The 16,273-nt window shown below is 41.9% G+C and overlaps 1 protein-coding gene across 6 annotated transcripts; it reads left to right on the forward strand.

Moving 5' to 3' along the window:
- The first annotated feature begins 404 nt into the window (after positions 1 to 404).
- Positions 405 to 16,117, forward strand: taf1 (TAF1 RNA polymerase II, TATA box binding protein (TBP)-associated factor). Of its 6 annotated transcripts, none has more exons than XM_086098108.1 (45): positions 405 to 825; positions 1,158 to 1,272; positions 1,681 to 1,804; positions 1,896 to 2,012; positions 2,204 to 2,326; positions 2,848 to 3,089; positions 3,165 to 3,380; positions 3,475 to 3,717; positions 3,798 to 4,029; positions 4,452 to 4,559; positions 4,645 to 4,812; positions 5,191 to 5,318; positions 5,475 to 5,582; positions 5,667 to 5,840; positions 5,929 to 6,102; positions 6,191 to 6,295; positions 6,390 to 6,590; positions 6,679 to 6,820; positions 7,035 to 7,165; positions 7,510 to 7,590; positions 7,673 to 7,822; positions 7,950 to 7,982; positions 8,411 to 8,530; positions 8,659 to 8,834; positions 8,915 to 9,147; positions 9,221 to 9,428; positions 10,069 to 10,240; positions 10,398 to 10,609; positions 10,694 to 10,802; positions 10,886 to 10,984; positions 11,071 to 11,248; positions 11,343 to 11,410; positions 11,487 to 11,609; positions 11,716 to 11,808; positions 11,917 to 12,001; positions 12,097 to 12,164; positions 13,177 to 13,290; positions 13,560 to 13,649; positions 13,966 to 14,070; positions 14,230 to 14,325; positions 14,448 to 14,655; positions 14,742 to 14,916; positions 15,018 to 15,156; positions 15,316 to 15,393; positions 15,521 to 16,117. In XM_086098108.1, the coding sequence occupies exons 2-45, from the start codon at positions 1,159 to 1,161 to the stop codon at positions 15,698 to 15,700; spliced, it is 6,243 nt and encodes a 2,080-aa protein (XP_085954234.1). In that variant the 5' UTR covers positions 405 to 825; position 1,158; the 3' UTR covers positions 15,701 to 16,117. The 6 variants fall into 6 exon arrangements, with proteins under 6 accessions (XP_085954234.1, XP_085954235.1, XP_085954237.1 ...); XM_086098109.1 differs by having other exon boundaries at positions 10,069 to 10,234; XM_086098111.1 differs by lacking the exon at positions 7,950 to 7,982 and having other exon boundaries at positions 406 to 825.
- Positions 16,118 to 16,273: the final 156 nt, after the last annotated feature.

The following is a 16,273-nucleotide window of genomic DNA, read 5'->3' on the forward strand; positions in this document are numbered from 1 at the left end:
CTCGTTCATGTATCATTTGTCCTCAGTGTGACGGCCGCGGGAGATCTTAGCCTATCCCAGCGAATGTGTATTCTAATAAGGAAAAAGAGCACTGCACGATATTGCACATTATAAAAACATACATTAATGATGACATAATTGAATAGAATGAAACAGTTTTGTATGTATGGTGACGGTGTTGCATTGCGTAAATTGATTACGACTCCTTCTGGTGTGCTGGCTTTAGCCACATGGGGGCAGTAATACTTCATACAATTCATTGAAGTGTGATGACTCGCGCATTCCGTTCCCATTAGTCGTATTCGTTTCTTTTTCTTTTTTAATAATGTGAACGAGTACATAAAAAGGGCAGATTCAACAACAACAAAATACGAATTGGACATCATTTACGCCTACAGTGTGAACATTGCCGAGTGGGTTGGATTTTTTCCCTCGGTCTTGATTACACCGGAACTAGTCGTCGTACTTCCGGTTAATTCCTTGTTGGCTAATGACGAACTGCTACAAGCTTTTAGCGGCAGACCTTTGAACGCAAAGAAACAACAATTAATACTACCCTAATAAACTAAAGAGAATACTGCAACTATATTTATTTTTGACGTTTTTTGTGTAACATTTCAAAACCGTCGGAAGCACTTGAATACGTGAAATACATCGTTTCGGTGCAATGTTTGTTGTTAGCAAATGCGTTGGCAACACAGTTTTCGTTTTCATGTTTTTTTACACAATGAACGGCAATATTGCTGGTTAGCCCAGCGGCTGTAAAATACCGAAAATATTTTTTTCCAAGCTCCTTCGGGGCTAATCGGATAGAACTCATGTAAGGTAAGTGGAAACTTCGTTGTTTTTATCACTCAACAGCTTGCGACCAGTTTAGGATGAACCCTGTCCCTCGCCCCAGACAGCTGGGATAGACGACCCTAGTGATTATGATAAGAGGTTCGAAATTTGTTAGGTCTTAAGCGAACGATGTAATGTAATTATGTATTTAAAGTATTGCAAAAAGATCAATGCATCCTGCTTAGTAATGTTATACCACTAAATCCAATCATAATGAGGATTGACCATGGCTCCTGTCATCTGCAATTGTATTTCATTAAAGACGTAGGTATCTATAAACATTAGTAATGTTTCGAACGTAAACATTGTTTTCTCAGAATGTCTGACTCTGACAGCGACGAGGATCAAGATCGCCCATTCTCCATTACTGGTTTCTTGTTTGGGAACATAAATGAAGATGGCCAACTCGAGGACGACAGTGTTCTGGACAATGTGAGTCTTTTAAACACACTTGTTGCATCACAGTGAATTAGTAGTCTTCATTCAGGTCGTATAAATGTATCCACAATGGTGGTAGAGATTGACTTTTGAACTACAGAAGCCATGAATGAAGATGAAGCGTCTTTATTTTTCATGTACACATACATAGGCCTACACGCAATTTCACCTCTGCACCTCGCCCATGATTGCAGTAGGAGACAAAGCAAAGCACCCGGAGAGCAGTTTTGGTATACAGTATTGGTGTCTGGGGATGTTATTTTTGGGATTATTTTACCCAACTAGTTTTCTGTCCAAACGGACTGCTTCTAAACAGTGGAACTGAAACTTTAACAGTAAGAGACGATCTTAATCACTTCTCCACGGCTGCTTGCTTGTAATGATGTCTGTTTTTCAACCCAGGAGTCCAAAAAGCATCTGGCTGGTTTGGGTAATCTGGGTCTGGGCTCCCTCATCACAGAGATCACAGCCAATGAGGATGATGACCAAGAGGAAAGTAAACACCCCACCATTGTGGATGCTGATGGTGAGTAGAAATGTATACAATGGAGCTCCATTGCATTCATATTTGCTGAAGGAAGGTGGGGTGTCATTTGTTTGTTTGTTTACTTATCCAGGTTGGGTGAAAAGCACTGAAGATGCAGTTGATTATTCTGACATCAGTGAGGTTGCAGAGGATGAAACACGGAAGTATCGGCAGGCCATGGGATCTTTGCAGCCCTGCAGGAAAACAGGTGATCCTCTTAAGGCCTCCCAATATTGATAGCATTTATTGATAATTGATGTATAGGGTTTGTAATATACAAGAGTTACGTGAAATTCCAAATTGACCATAGGGTAAGGGGAACAAAGAATATTTACACAGTCTGTGCCTAAAATTTTCAAGAAATTATATTGACATTTTTATCAAATTTAATAACCACAGATGATGAGGATGACTATGATGCAGATTGTGAGGATATTGATTCAAAGCTCATGCCTCCACCGCCCCCACCAAGCCTTTCAACAGCCATTAAAAAAGAAGAGCCCACATCTCAGAGTTCAAATGGTAAGGATGATTGTTTTTGACTTGGGTTTGTCTTTATTCTGAATTTCTCTCAATGTTGTATAATTTGGCTAACTTGAACATATTTCAATTTAAATATAACATGTTTTCACCAGAATTTGTTGTGTATGAAATTTGTGATTTTGAACGAAGTTTCTAAAATATAAACAATCCCATTCGAAAGGTTTATTCACCAGATCACAAAGGAAAATTATTGTGACTTTGTTTGATATGCATGATCTTATTTCATTTAATTCCATCCCATCTAGAATAAACTTTGCATATGAATAAAACTCACATATTTTTAGTTAAGATCCTAGGGGGTCATAGATTTTTACCCAAATATTTGACAGTGAACAAATATTTAAGACTTGATGAAGAGCTGTATTGTTTTATTGTCTTAACTAAATGGTGTGTAGTGAAATTTTGTACACTTGAATATAAAAAATATTTTAAGGTAAGGAATCCAGCTTTAGAACTATTCAATTAATTAATTTCTGGTTTGTCCCTGTCTTTCTTTACAGTCGGGGAAGAAGGTGATGGTATCATCCTGCCGTCTATCATTGCACCTTCATCTACTGCCGAAAAGGTTGACTTCAGTAGTTCCTCTGACTCCGAGTCAGAAACAGACCGCCCCGGCCCGGCTTCTGGTCCCGGAGGCCAACCAGACAGTCTCACCCTTCCGCTTGCTGGCATTATGCAGAAAGATGCTGCCAAAGCGCTACCTGGTGTCACAGAGCTCTTCCCAGAGTTTAGACCTGGAAAGGTAGTGTATACTGTTCCTTTACACCATCTTACACATATTAGGAACTAACAGCCGATCTTTTGGGTTCCCTGCTAGGTTCTGAGGTTCCTACGGCTATTTGGCCCAGGAAAGAACATGCCGTCAGTATGGAGGAGTGCCCGCAGGAAGAAGAAGCGAAAGCATCGGGATGTCCAGCCTGGGACGCCGCCGCCTGAGGGAGAACTTGAAGAGCAAGGGCAGGATAAGAAATCTGGATGGGTTTACGAGTATGCAAACCCTCCGCCCCCTGAGCAGTGTCTCTCGGACGATGAGGTAAATCTTCCAGTTGCCGGAATCCTAATTGTCCCATATATATTAGGTTTATTTCTACCATCACTTAATTTATTATAATTTTCTATGATATCAGATAACCATGATGGCACCTGTGGAGTCCAAGTTTTCACAAATTTCCTGTGACGGCGACAAGGAAACAGAATCACGACCCAAAGTTGCAGAATGGCGATATGGGCCTGCCCAGCTGTGGTATGACATGATGGGGGTCCCTGAAGATGGTAGTAATTTCAATTACGGGCTTAAGCTGAAGGAAAAAGAGTCCAGTGAGCCTCAGGATCAAAACACGCTTGAAGAAACAACAAAGACCGCTAACGAGGTTGGTGGGCCCATGTAGCTATATTATAGAATGAGGTTGCATTTCTTATTTCACTGATTTTGAGTTCAATGTATTTGCAGGATGGGAGGCGGCATGATGATTGTGATGGTAACAATACTGCGCGAGAGGATTACAAATTGGCCCTGGAGAATGAGCTATTTTTGATGGTTACGCAACTGCAGTGGGAAGATGACATCATCTGGAATGGGGAGGATGTCAAGCACAAGAGCACCAAGACGCAACGTGCCAGTCTTGCAGGGTGGTTACCCTCGAGCATGACCCGCAATGCCAATGCTTATAACGCACAACAAGGTGTGCTATATGCAGTGTTGCCACAATTACCTTGAAATAGTAACTTCGATACTTTACTGATGACTTGCTTTTAAAAGTAACTAAATTACATTACTGATTACTTAGTAACTTGTAAATAACTTAGTTACTTTTTTAGTTAAGTTCAGCAGCTGCCGATATTACCACCCCAGCATAAAAATAGCAACGGAGTAGGGACGGGGTTGCTAATACTTTATTGGCAGTTGATTTCTACTGCTGCAACACAAACATACTTTAATGAGTTGCTGATATAAATGTGAAGTAATGCATTGAATCACCGAATAGTAACTTCATAAAATAAAGTAACGCATTAAGACTAATAGCATTTTCGGGTAAACATGTACCATGATACATTACAAATATAAATGTAAATATATTAAATGTTTATCTGTCCAATTTTCCAGGTCTGGCGAGAAGTAATTCCCAGTTGCTCCCACCTACACCACCTCTTATGCCCAAAACCTTGTCGATAACTGGCTTGAAGAGGGACAAAAATAGCCATGATCATCAATGTAAGTTTCTTCGATGTTCATAGAACAAAAAAATTGCTTGTACAAAGGTTATCTTTCTTTCATCTTTGTATTTACTCCCCTGCAGCCAATCAGGAAGACGATGCTCCTTGGTTCTCAATTTTCCCCATCGACAATGAAGAGTTAGTGTATGGGCGCTGGGAAGACAACATTATCTGGGATGATCAGGAAATGGATCACTTCCTCGCTCCTCCAGTTCTTACACTGGATCCCAATGATGAAAATATCATTCTTGGTATGTTCATGTCATATGTTATTTTTTCCCTCCAAAACATGTAATATAAGGTATGAAAATGCATTTTGGTATGGTGGGAAATGGTCTCATATTAAAAATTCAAATAATTATTACCCAAAATGGAGAACATGGTTGAAGTCTCTTTAGCATACTTTCATTCAAAAGCAGACAAGGGCTCACCTACAATAGTTTGGTTATCCTTTTATTTATTGTCAAATAATGATAATGTTTGCGATCTTTGGAAGAAAATATTGTAGACATTCATTCATCAACATAAAAAACTCCCCTCCATTGCAACTGGTGGTTGTATTTTATATCTTGACCTATTTAAAAAATAATAATAATTTGACCCCTCTCAAATATTTTCTTTGTCATTAGAAATTCCAGATGAAAAGGAAGCATCAACATCTCACTCCCCATCAAAAGAGAATAAGAAGGAAACGGCAATGAAAAAGAGTCGCATCCTCCTTGGGAAGACTGGGGTGATAAAAGATGAGCCCCAACAGGCAAGTTGTCTCATCAAGTCCAAAAGTTTGATTGTAACCACAAACAAGAAGTCACCCTATTTGGAGACATTGATCTACTGATACATTGTTGTTCAATAATATAACACTGGTTAAAATGGCGGCACTCAGTGGGGAAAATGTTTTCTCTCAACGCAGAATATGTCCCAACCTGAAGTGAAGGACCCCTGGAACCTCTCTAATGACGAGTTCTACTATCCCAAACAGCAAGGTCTGAGGGGGACGTTCGGTGGTAACATCATTCAGGTAAGATAACGTTACAACTACGGAAGTAAATAAAGCCATTGAGTGCAGACTGACATTTTAATAACCAACACATTTCTTGACCAGCATTCCATCCCAGCCCTAGAGTTGAGACAGCCCTTCTTCCCCACCCACATGGGTCCAATGAAGTTGCGGCAGTTCCATCGGTCAACATTGAAGAAGTACTCTTTTGGATCTTTGGCTCAGCCTGGTCCACATCCTGTCCAGCCACTGCTCAAGCACATTAAGAAGAAGGCTAAGGTGACACTTGGCTCAAAATGTGGTCTTCTACTGTGCTGTTACAGAGTATGTAACTTTATAAGCACGGTTGTTGTGAATGTCAAAACAGATGCGAGAGCAGGAGCGGCAAGCTTCAGGAGGAGGAGACATGTTCTTCATGCGCACTCCACAAGATTTGACAGGCAAAGATGGAGATCTGATCCTGGCAGAGTACAGTGAAGAATACCCCCCTCTCATCATGCAAGTTGGCATGGCCACTAAGATTAAAAACTACTATAAAAGGGTGAGTGTAAATTCAACGTCTTGATTAGAATTGACAAATACGTCTGCAGGTGTGATGACTTGTATTTATTTGAATCTCCCTTATTCAGAAACCTGGAAAGGATCCTGGTGCACCAGATTGCAAATATGGAGAAACTGTATACTGTCACACTTCGCCTTTTCTGGGTTCTCTGCATCCTGGACAGCTGCTCCAAGTCAGCTTTAGAGCTCTCACCATTCACTTAATGATGTGTAATCATCACTTTTTTACTAATTCATGTGTGTGATTGGGTTGTTGTTGTTTTTTAGGCTTTTGAAAACAACCTTTTCCGCGCCCCCATTTACTTGCACAAGATGCCAGAGACCGATTTTTTGGTCATCAGAATACGCCATGGCTATTACATCCGAGAAGTTGTGGACATCATGGTGGTTGGTCAGGCCTGTCCCTTATACGAAGTTCCTGGGCCCAACTCCAAACGAGCCAATACCCACATAAGAGACTTCCTTCAAGTATGTCGACTTGCCGGACTCAATTTCAACAATTTAGGCTTTTAAAATGTAAATGCCAAATCTCAACTGCCAAATGTGTACTCTGCAGGTGTTCATCTACCGCTTGTTCTGGAAGAGCAAGGATCGTCCGCGCAGAATTCGCATGGAGGATATAAAGAAAGCGTTTCCGGTGCATTCTGAGAGCAGCATCAGGAAAAGACTAAAACTCTGCGCCGACTTCAAACGCACGGGTAAAGCTTGTCTGGTGGTTCATTAAACGTCTCAGCAGGGCCAATATTTAGAGCCCATCATTTGTTGTTGTAGGAGTGCACAGTTGAGGTTATATAAAGCTACCGGTTCAATTAGTGTGAGCTCATCATTGTGTGTGCAACTGGAATCATCAGAAAGGAGTCGTCTCCGCTGCTTTAGTTCAATCATCAACGTTTTGTTTGATCTCCATTCCAGGGATGGATTCCAACTGGTGGGTGCTGAAGCCTGATTTCAGATTGCCAACAGAAGAAGAGATCCGAGCCATGGTGTCTCCAGAGCAGTGTTGCTCGTACTATAGCATGCAGGTGGCCGAGCAGAGACTCAAGGTAACAGGAAAATCGGAGTGTTAAGATTCCAGAGTTAAAATTGTGGGAGTTAATTTTAACATTTTCTGAGTTAAATGGTGTCCAGAGCGGGTGTTATTTCACAGAGTTGATCACTGAGAGGTACTGTAGATTAATTCAACAGAGTTGAATTAGATCAATAGATTAAGTCCACCTTTGCACCTGCATTTGTTATATAGCTATATGAACTCTAAAAAAGAAATAAATTCAACTCTGTGGGAGTCATTTCTGCACTGGACTTTTTCCTTTCTAAAAACCTTGATTTTATTTAGGGCTGATCAGATGCAATAGCAAGATATTTTAACACCACCTTGACCTAACTTCAGGATGCTGGATATGGTGAAAAATCATTCTTTGCACCAGAGGAGGAGAATGAAGAGGACTTTCAAATGAAGATTGATGATGAGGTATTGTTTCCCCACGTCTCAGTCGCTTTCATCACTGTACTAGTGTAAGATATAGTTTGTAATCCATTCTTGCCCATTAAAGGTGCGAACAGCCCCCTGGAACACAACAAGAGCCTTCATCTCTGCCATGAAGGGGAAATGCCTTTTGGAGGTTACGGGCGTGGCCGACCCGACGGGCTGTGGCGAAGGTTTCTCCTATGTCAAAGTGCCCAACAAGCCCACTCAACAGAAGGTGTGAATTGTGTATCATATTGTGACGCCCATTTAGCAAATCAGATCATCTATGAGGGATTAGAAAAGTTCTCCCTCTGAATCTCAATTAAGATTTAGATATAAAAAAAGATTGTCTTCTCTTCCAGCATGCAAGTAATGTCCATAAAGCCTTGATACTGGTGAGTTTGATGTGAATGCACTTAAGTCAACCGAGTCAAATGGAGCAAACATTGGGGGGCCTCACATGAATGCAGCAAAAAAAAATCACAATTCTTATAGAAAGTCTTCCTATAAGAGTGTGGAAGCTGTTTCAACCGTAGGGGAGCCATAATATTATGGCCAAAATGCAAACCGGATCTCGTGCAAATAACGGATATTGTGCTAACCTAATTGGTGGTTTTGGTCACACAGGGGGAAATTTTCCTGCATCCAAAAAATCTGCAGATAGGTTTTGCATTTTGGCCATCATTTTTCACTTCACTTTTCACTTCCTATGGGTGTAATGGGTGGATGTTGTCCAGGGTGCATTGGGTGAGAAGTGGTTGTTGCCCCGGGTCAGTGACGGATGGACGTTGAGGTTTAGAAATGTGTGATTATTTTTCCTCAGGATGACAAGGAGCCACAGCCTGCTAAGAAGACTGTGACAGGGACAGACGCCGATTTGAGGAGACTGTCGCTAAAGAATGCCAAGCAGCTGCTGCGCAAGTTCGGTGTTCCAGAAGAAGAAGTAAGTGTCGTAAAAAGGTTGTGAGATCTCAAAGATAATCAATGCAGTTAATCAGCCATTTCACATTTTGTCTTTTTATACCTAATGTTCCATTCCATTTTGTATTGGTTTGTAATGCTGTCTATTAGATAAAAAAGCTTTCACGCTGGGAGGTGATTGACGTCGTGAGAACCATGTCAACCGAGCAGGCGCGTTCAGGAGAAGGCCCCATGAGCAAGTTTGCCAGGGGCTCACGGTTCTCCGTAGCCGAGCACCAGGAGCGGTACAAGGAGGAATGTCAGAGGATCTTTGACCTGCAGAACAAGTAAGAAATATTAGAAGTTATTCTCAATTCTGATTGTGGACAGTTGAATTCACTCTGTGTGTTATGTTCCTTTACCACAGGGTTCTGGAGTCGACGGAAGTGCTCTCCACAGACACGGATAGCAGCTCAGCCGAGGATAGCGACTTTGAGGAAATGGGAAAGAACATTGAGAACATGCTGCAGAACAAGAAGACCAGCTCACAGTTGTCACGTGAGCGGGAAGAACAGGAAAGGCGTGAGCTGCAGAGGATGCTGATGGGGGAGGAGAGTGATCGTGACAACAAGGGGCGCAAGGAGCGCCGCAAAGTCTTATGTGAGTCACGGCTCCTTGTTCAGACACATTGCAGCTGTGCTGTTTGTGAATCCTATTTCCCCTGCCTCTTTAGCCAGCTCATTGTCCACCAGCTCCCACAAGGATGATGACACATCCTCAGTCACCAGCTTGAACTCGGCAGCTACAGGACGGCGACTTAAGATCTACAGAACCTTCAGGGACGAGGACGGCAAGGAATATGTCCGTTGCGAGACTGTGCGCAAATCTGCCGTCATTGATGCCTACACCAGGATCAGAACAACCAAGGATGATGACTTTATGTCAGTAAAATATTATTAAAAAATTATTGACCAAAACATTTTCTATACAGTCTATATACGATATTCTGGTTAATATGTCATAAGCAGCTAAATCTAGCAGTTTTTATCATCAGAAGACGGCCATTTTGCCACTTGCTGTCAAGTGAAAATGACATCACAGTTGCTCAGGTCTCAGGTAACAACCAATCACAGCTCAGCTTCAGAAAACAGGTGTACTGTGATTGGTCATAGCCAGAGCAACTGTGATGTCATCTTCAGTTGACAGCAAGTGACAAATTGAGATGGATAAATCCCCTGACTGGATTTTGCTGCACAACTCGTGTTCCACAAATTTAACATTAATCAGAATGTCATGTTTAGACGAGTGAGGTCAAATGTAACATATTATTGTCAAAAAATGTTTAAGGTTGACTTTCCCTTTTTTTTTTTAAAGAGGCTTGAGAATTAGATAGTGTATTTAAATGACACACTTAGCTTAGCTTTTAGTTCGTTAGCTAACACTCATGCTAACGGGAAATGCATGTATAACAAAGAAGCAAATCATTTAGCCATTCAATAACAAATGCTGTATATTCTTATTTTTTTTCTTCCTTTTTTTAAATTATGAAAACATCTTTTCTTTATGTCTCTGTGGCTTCAGACGAAAGTTTGCCGTCTTCGATGAGCAGCACAGAGAGGAGATGAGGAAAGAGCGTCGGCGGATCCAGGAGCAGCTGAGGAGACTAAAGCGAAATCAAGAGAAAGACAAGTTCAAGGGACCTCCGGAAAAGAAGTCCAAGAAGATGAAAGAGAGACCAGACCTCAAGGTAAAAGTAAGCTTGCTGATTTACGTTACTTTATTTCTCTTCCTCTCTTATTTTAGTCCTCTTCTCGTTTGATGTTGATATGGTTGATATTCAATAGGTCCTTACCATTTTTATCTTGGCGGATTTTTCGTCACACTCCTCAATGTTTTCCTCTCTTCCCTAGTTGAAGTGCGGCGCATGTGGTGCCATCGGGCACATGAGGACGAACAAGTTCTGCCCGCTGTACTATCAGACCAACGCACCTCCTTCGAACCCAGTCGCCATGACAGAAGAGCAGGAGGAGGAGCTCGAAAAGACAGTCATCCACAATGACAACGAAGAATTGATTAAGGTGGAAGGTACAAAGATTGTGCTTGGCAAGCAACTCATAGAAAGGTAGGGAATTTCTTTTTTTTCTTTTTAGTAATATCATTTGACTTTGGCTTTTTAGTATTAATTTCTCCACTGATTTTGCCTCAGTGCTGATGAGGTGCGCAGAAAGTCTTTAGTGCTCAAGTTCCCCAAGCAACAGCTCCCTCCAAAGAAGAAGAGACGAGTTGGCAATGCCGTGCACTGTGACTATCTGAATGCAAGTAGCAGTAATGTTGCAGTTAGTCTTAACATAGAAATGAGCAAACCGTTTTTTAAAATTTTTTGTGTTAATACTTGTAGAAACCACACAAGGCAATCCACCGCAGACGCACTGACCCCATGGTGACCTTGTCCTCTGTGCTGGAGAGCATCATAAACGACATGCGGGACCACCCAAATGTAAGCGAGATTGTCAACCTTTTCATCAACGTTCCATTTTCTCGTGAATTCCATACAATCTAAATGCTTTTCTTTCCTCTAAACAGACGTACCCATTCCACACGCCAGTAAATGCCAAGGTTGTGAAAGACTACTACAAAATAATCACGCGGCCCATGGACCTGCAGACGCTGCGGGAGAATGTCCGCAAACGAATGTACCCGTCCAGGGAGGAGTTCCGAGAAGCAGTTGAGCTCATATACAAGAACAGCGCCACATACAATGGTACTTAAGTTACACCTTTATGAAATTGTGACGCATAACACAACAGTGCTATCACAACAAACTATGTATGTTGGAATGTGTTTTATCTTTCTAGGAGCAAAGCATCCAATCACACAAGTTGCGCAGTCAATGTTGGATCTGTGCGATGCTAAGCTGAAAGAGGTAAGTGTGACTGCTGTATTTTCTTGTGTCACATCTCTTGAAAAAAATATTGAGCTATTTATGGGTGCATTCACAGAAAGAGGACAGACTGATTCGGCTTGAAAAAGCCATCAATCCTTTGCTTGATGATGACGATCAGGTGGCTTTCTCCTTCATCCTGGACAACATTGTGACTCAGAAGATGATGGTTGTTCCTGATGTATGTTGTCCTTTCCCAGCAATCTCGGATAAAAATGGTTTCTTATGATGAGCACTTTTTTTTTTTTAAATAATGTATAAATTATTGCTTTTGTTCTCTGATATAGTCATGGCCGTTCCACCATCCTGTCAACAAAAAGTTTGTGCCTGATTATTACAAGGTGATTATAGACCCGATGGACCTGGAGACAACCCGCAAGGTGAGGGCCACAAATAATAAAATACTGAAACAAGCAAAAGTATTTTGTGGATATTGATATTTTTTTTCATAAAAAATAAATATAACCCTTTCTCCTCTGAATCTACAGAACATCTCCAAACACAAGTACCAGAACAGAGATGCCTTCCTCTCAGATGTCACTCTCATCCACACAAACAGCATCAAGTACAACGGTGAGAGTGTTCGTTGCTATGAATGACTTTGAGCTCTGAGCAGAGTTGTGCAGAATAGAAATGGAACAATTATTTATTTTGTGTGTCCTTCTCAGGCCGCGACAGTCCGTACACCAAGACAGCGCTTGATATCATTAGTGTGTGCAGACAGACCTTGGATGAGGTATGCTGAGACATAAATGTGATCGTCTAAGAAATAGATGAGTACTGAGATGTATCAGTCATTCTGTGCCTCATCTTCATTTTCAATGGCCTACATTTTATTTTCAATCTATTATTTCATTCATTTACAATCCATTATAAGTGTGTCCAAACCTTTGACTGTGCTGTGGAGAAGCAAAACTGAAAGGGATAGTTGACTCATTTAGCCGTTTTCAGTATTAAAAAGTTTAATATTTCGTAATTTTACAACTGTATTATTTTTCATGTACAATTATACCTTTAAAAACACATTGTGCCACTTGCTTGTCAACTGAAAAATGACATCAGAGCTTAGATAACGACCAATCATGTGTTTTTTGGGTTTGGTCATGTGATGTTGGCAAACTGAACCATGATTGGTCGTTACCTGAGCACAGGTGTTGTCATTTTCAGTCAACATCAAGTGGCAAAATGTTTTTGAAGGTATGAATTGTACATGGAAAATAATGAAGTTATCAAATTAATAACTACAGTCAAAATATTATCATCATACTGCTGAAATTGGCTAAGAATGCCTTTAAATGGGAAGTCATCCCCAAAAATGTTCTTGGCAATAATATGTTGTATGTGTCCCCACTTAGTCTAAACACAACATTCTAATTAATATTGTGTTTGTGGAACATGTTAATCAGCAAAATTACCGGTTTTTATCCATCTCAGGGGGCGGCCATTTTTGCCACTTTCTGTTGACTGTAAATGACATCACAGCTGCTCAAGGCAGCTTCAGAAAACAGTTGAGCCGTGATGGGTTGTTTCCTGAGCCCTTAGACTGTAATGTCATTTTCAGTTGACAGCAAAAGGCAAAATGGCCGCCTCCTGAGATGGATAAAAAACGGGTAAATTTGTTTGCTTAATTCATATTCCACAAATGCAATATAAATTTGAATACCGTGTTTAGACTAGTGGAACTGCAGGAATTCTTCTAAGTAGGATCAAATGTGTGTTACACTCATTTCCCTTTCTTGCGCCTCCAGTATGATGAACATTTGACGCAGCTGGAAAAGGACATCTCCACGGCCAAAGAGGCAGCTTTGGATGCCGCTGACTTCGAGAGTCTGGAGATGGGTCACAGTTCATACATGACACAGGTAGGAGGACGGCAGGGTTTTATTTGGCCGGAAAGTTTGAGGAAACTCATTCAGAATCTGTTAGAAAATCATTTGGATGTTAAGAACATCCATTAAGTGTTGGTGAGGTGCGTTTCTTTTGAGACGGTCATGGGTTAAAAGCCATTTAGTAATTGTTTTATTGATGGGAGTTGAATGAAATCCCAGAATTAATTTAAAATAAACCTTAAATGCAAATCAGCATTACACAGTAGTGTAATATTTGTACCTCTCTTTTTTTGATCATTCAGTACGATGAGCTGGATAAGGACATCTCTACAGCCAAAGGGTCATTCATGGACTTACAGAGGCTCGCCTCGTCTTCGCCCTACATAGCCCAGGTATGACCATAGCCGCGCGGCCATTTTGCTGGACTATTTTAGGAAAGTGGTGAATTCCATGGAAAGCACACCTTGGCGCCTTATCCAGCACCCTTGTCTTTTTTTGTCTTTTCTTTTTCTTTTTCTTTTTTTTACAACATCCTGTAATGCGCCGCCTGCCTTTTAGCATTTCCTCCCTGTTACTAACACCCCCTCCCAGGTTCGTAATTTCTTCCTGAAGTCATGTGCAGTGTCTCCTTTCGTCCACCTGGTGTTCTTTTTTTCCTTGTCACTTTGTCCGACTTCTCCGCCATGTGTTTGCCTCTCTGTTGGCCAGCCTGCTGATCTGTTTGACAGCGGTGCTTCAGGCCTGTCCAGGGCACCCAGCGGCCTTTTCTCTGATGGACCTCTAGTGGTTGCTTCTGAGAAGAAAGGGGGGCAGGTATGGAGAGAGAGAGAGACAGTAATAAGGCTTGCTCCACCTCTCGCCAGTCCATCCTCTTGATTATCTTGCTTGATTGTTTGGGCATTCTCACTGAGAAGTTGTAGGACCAGCTCAGGTCTTTTTAGTCTGCGCTCTTGAACTTGCTCTGCATCTCAGGCTCGCCATGGCAGAAGGCTCCGAGAAGAAGAATCCGACGTGGATATTGAAGGCTTTGAGGAGGAAGATGACGGCAAACCGAAAACACCTGCTCCTGTGAGTACCAAAATGCTAACCTCTACCCGAGGAGGTTTGTTTTCATCAGCGCTCAACGTAGTGGACAAATTGGTATTACATTTTTTGATCTTTACAAAATTGGCCTGTGCTCATGTTTGCAGGCGGAGGATGCCGAAGGAGATCTCGAGGATGACGATGAGGACGAGGATATGCTGCTGCCACCTCGCAGACGCGTGCACAACCGGCAGGAGGAGGAAAATGACAGAAGGTCCAACCCGCTCACCCACGCCAGCGTCTTATATCAGGACTTGCTCATGTCCGACGGCGAGGATGATGCCAGCGAGGAGGAGGGCGACAATCCATTCTCATGTAAGTGAAGCAAAACCAAAGTTCAAAGAGTCAGTACTCTGCCAACATGACATTTAAGAACAATCTTTCCTCACCGCTCCTTTTAGCCATTCACTTATCAGAGAGTGGCAGCGACTCCGACCGAGAAGTCGATGTGCGGCCGCCGCCTCCAAGGCGAGCTCAGGAGACGGCGCGTATGGGCATGGAGCAGGACGAGAGCATGATGTCATACGAGGCAGAGGGTGCCGATGATGGGCCTCACATGGAAGATAGCAACGTCAGGTGCCGGGAACCTTAGCGTCACTTATAACAGCCCCATATTTTTTAAAGCAAGCATTGTGTGGGAAAAATTTTTGCATGCCGGTCACGTTCTTGCATTTTAGCTATGGCAGCTTTGAGGAAAGCCACAGTCGAATGCAACCGTCAGCCAGGGGGAACGCAGAAGACGATGCTATCAGCGAGGAGGAAGAAGACGATGAGGAGGATGACGCGCGCAGGAGAGGCCCAGTTCCACATTCTCAGGTGAAACATTGGGGCGAGGCTTTGACAGAGTGTGACTCAGATAAAGTGCTCAGAGATAATAAAAGTGAAATATTTTTTCTCTCGTGTTGATTGTGCTAACCGCAATGGGGAGGAGTGTAATGCCGTTGTGTAATATGTTCCCTTTTTTTGTGCCTCCAGTTTAATGAGAAGGACGACAAATGGTCATTCATGGACTTGGAAAGGCACAACGCAACGCCTGCACCATATGCACAGCAGGTAGGACAACAGGAAGGGTTTTTCTTTTCTTTTTTAGCTACACTTTTAATTAATAACCCTGGGATGCTTTAATAAGCCACATCGCCTCTACTAATAACCACCACTTTTTCCCCCCGTTGCGTCGCAGCCGTGGCAGCTACGAGGAAACACACAAGATGATGGCAACAGCGAGGAGGAGGAAGAGGACGAAGAGGAAGATGCACGGAGGAGAGGTCCAGCCGTACTCTCGCAGGTCCAGCTCAGTGAGGATGAAGAGAGCGAAGAATTCAGATCCATCGGAGGAGACAGTGACATGGATTCAGACTAGATGACTTTTTTTTTGATGCAATAGAAAGACAGCACACCTGAAACATTTTTTTTATATCTACATTTGAGATTTATAATGTAAATATATTGTACATTGTTCTGCGGAATATGTTAGACAACTTCTTGCAACTCACCCATTGTAAATGTCAGCATTTATTTACGGCATTATATTTATGTGAGACGTTATCTTTCTTTCCTTAATAGTTTTGATGCTGAAACACAGTGGTCCAAACTATGGCCTGGGGGGCTATTTGTGGCCCATCGTCCACTTTCTAGCGGTCCTCAGCATATACAAAAATAATTTTGACATGCAAACCTCTTGATTGTGGGTACCCTGACAACTACTACGAATAATAAATTTGTCTTAGAGCTTTCAAGAAATGCAAAGAAAGTACTCAATAAAAATAGTAACAACTTATGTCTCATGAATTAAGATATTTCAGTTTTTCCTCCACTTTCTGCTGCCTGTGCCAACGTCTGACTTGTGAACAGTTTAAACAGACTACTTGTATGCTTTTCTAAGTTAGGAATCGATATTAACAAGTATGACTTTCTCAAACCTACCTTTCTTCTT

Source organism: Leptonotus elevatus, chromosome 16 (genome assembly GCF_054856555.1).
Source record: "Leptonotus elevatus isolate MCC_2025b chromosome 16, RoL_Lele_1.0, whole genome shotgun sequence".
In the NCBI taxonomy this organism is placed as follows: Eukaryota; Metazoa; Chordata; class Actinopteri; order Syngnathiformes; family Syngnathidae; genus Leptonotus; species Leptonotus elevatus.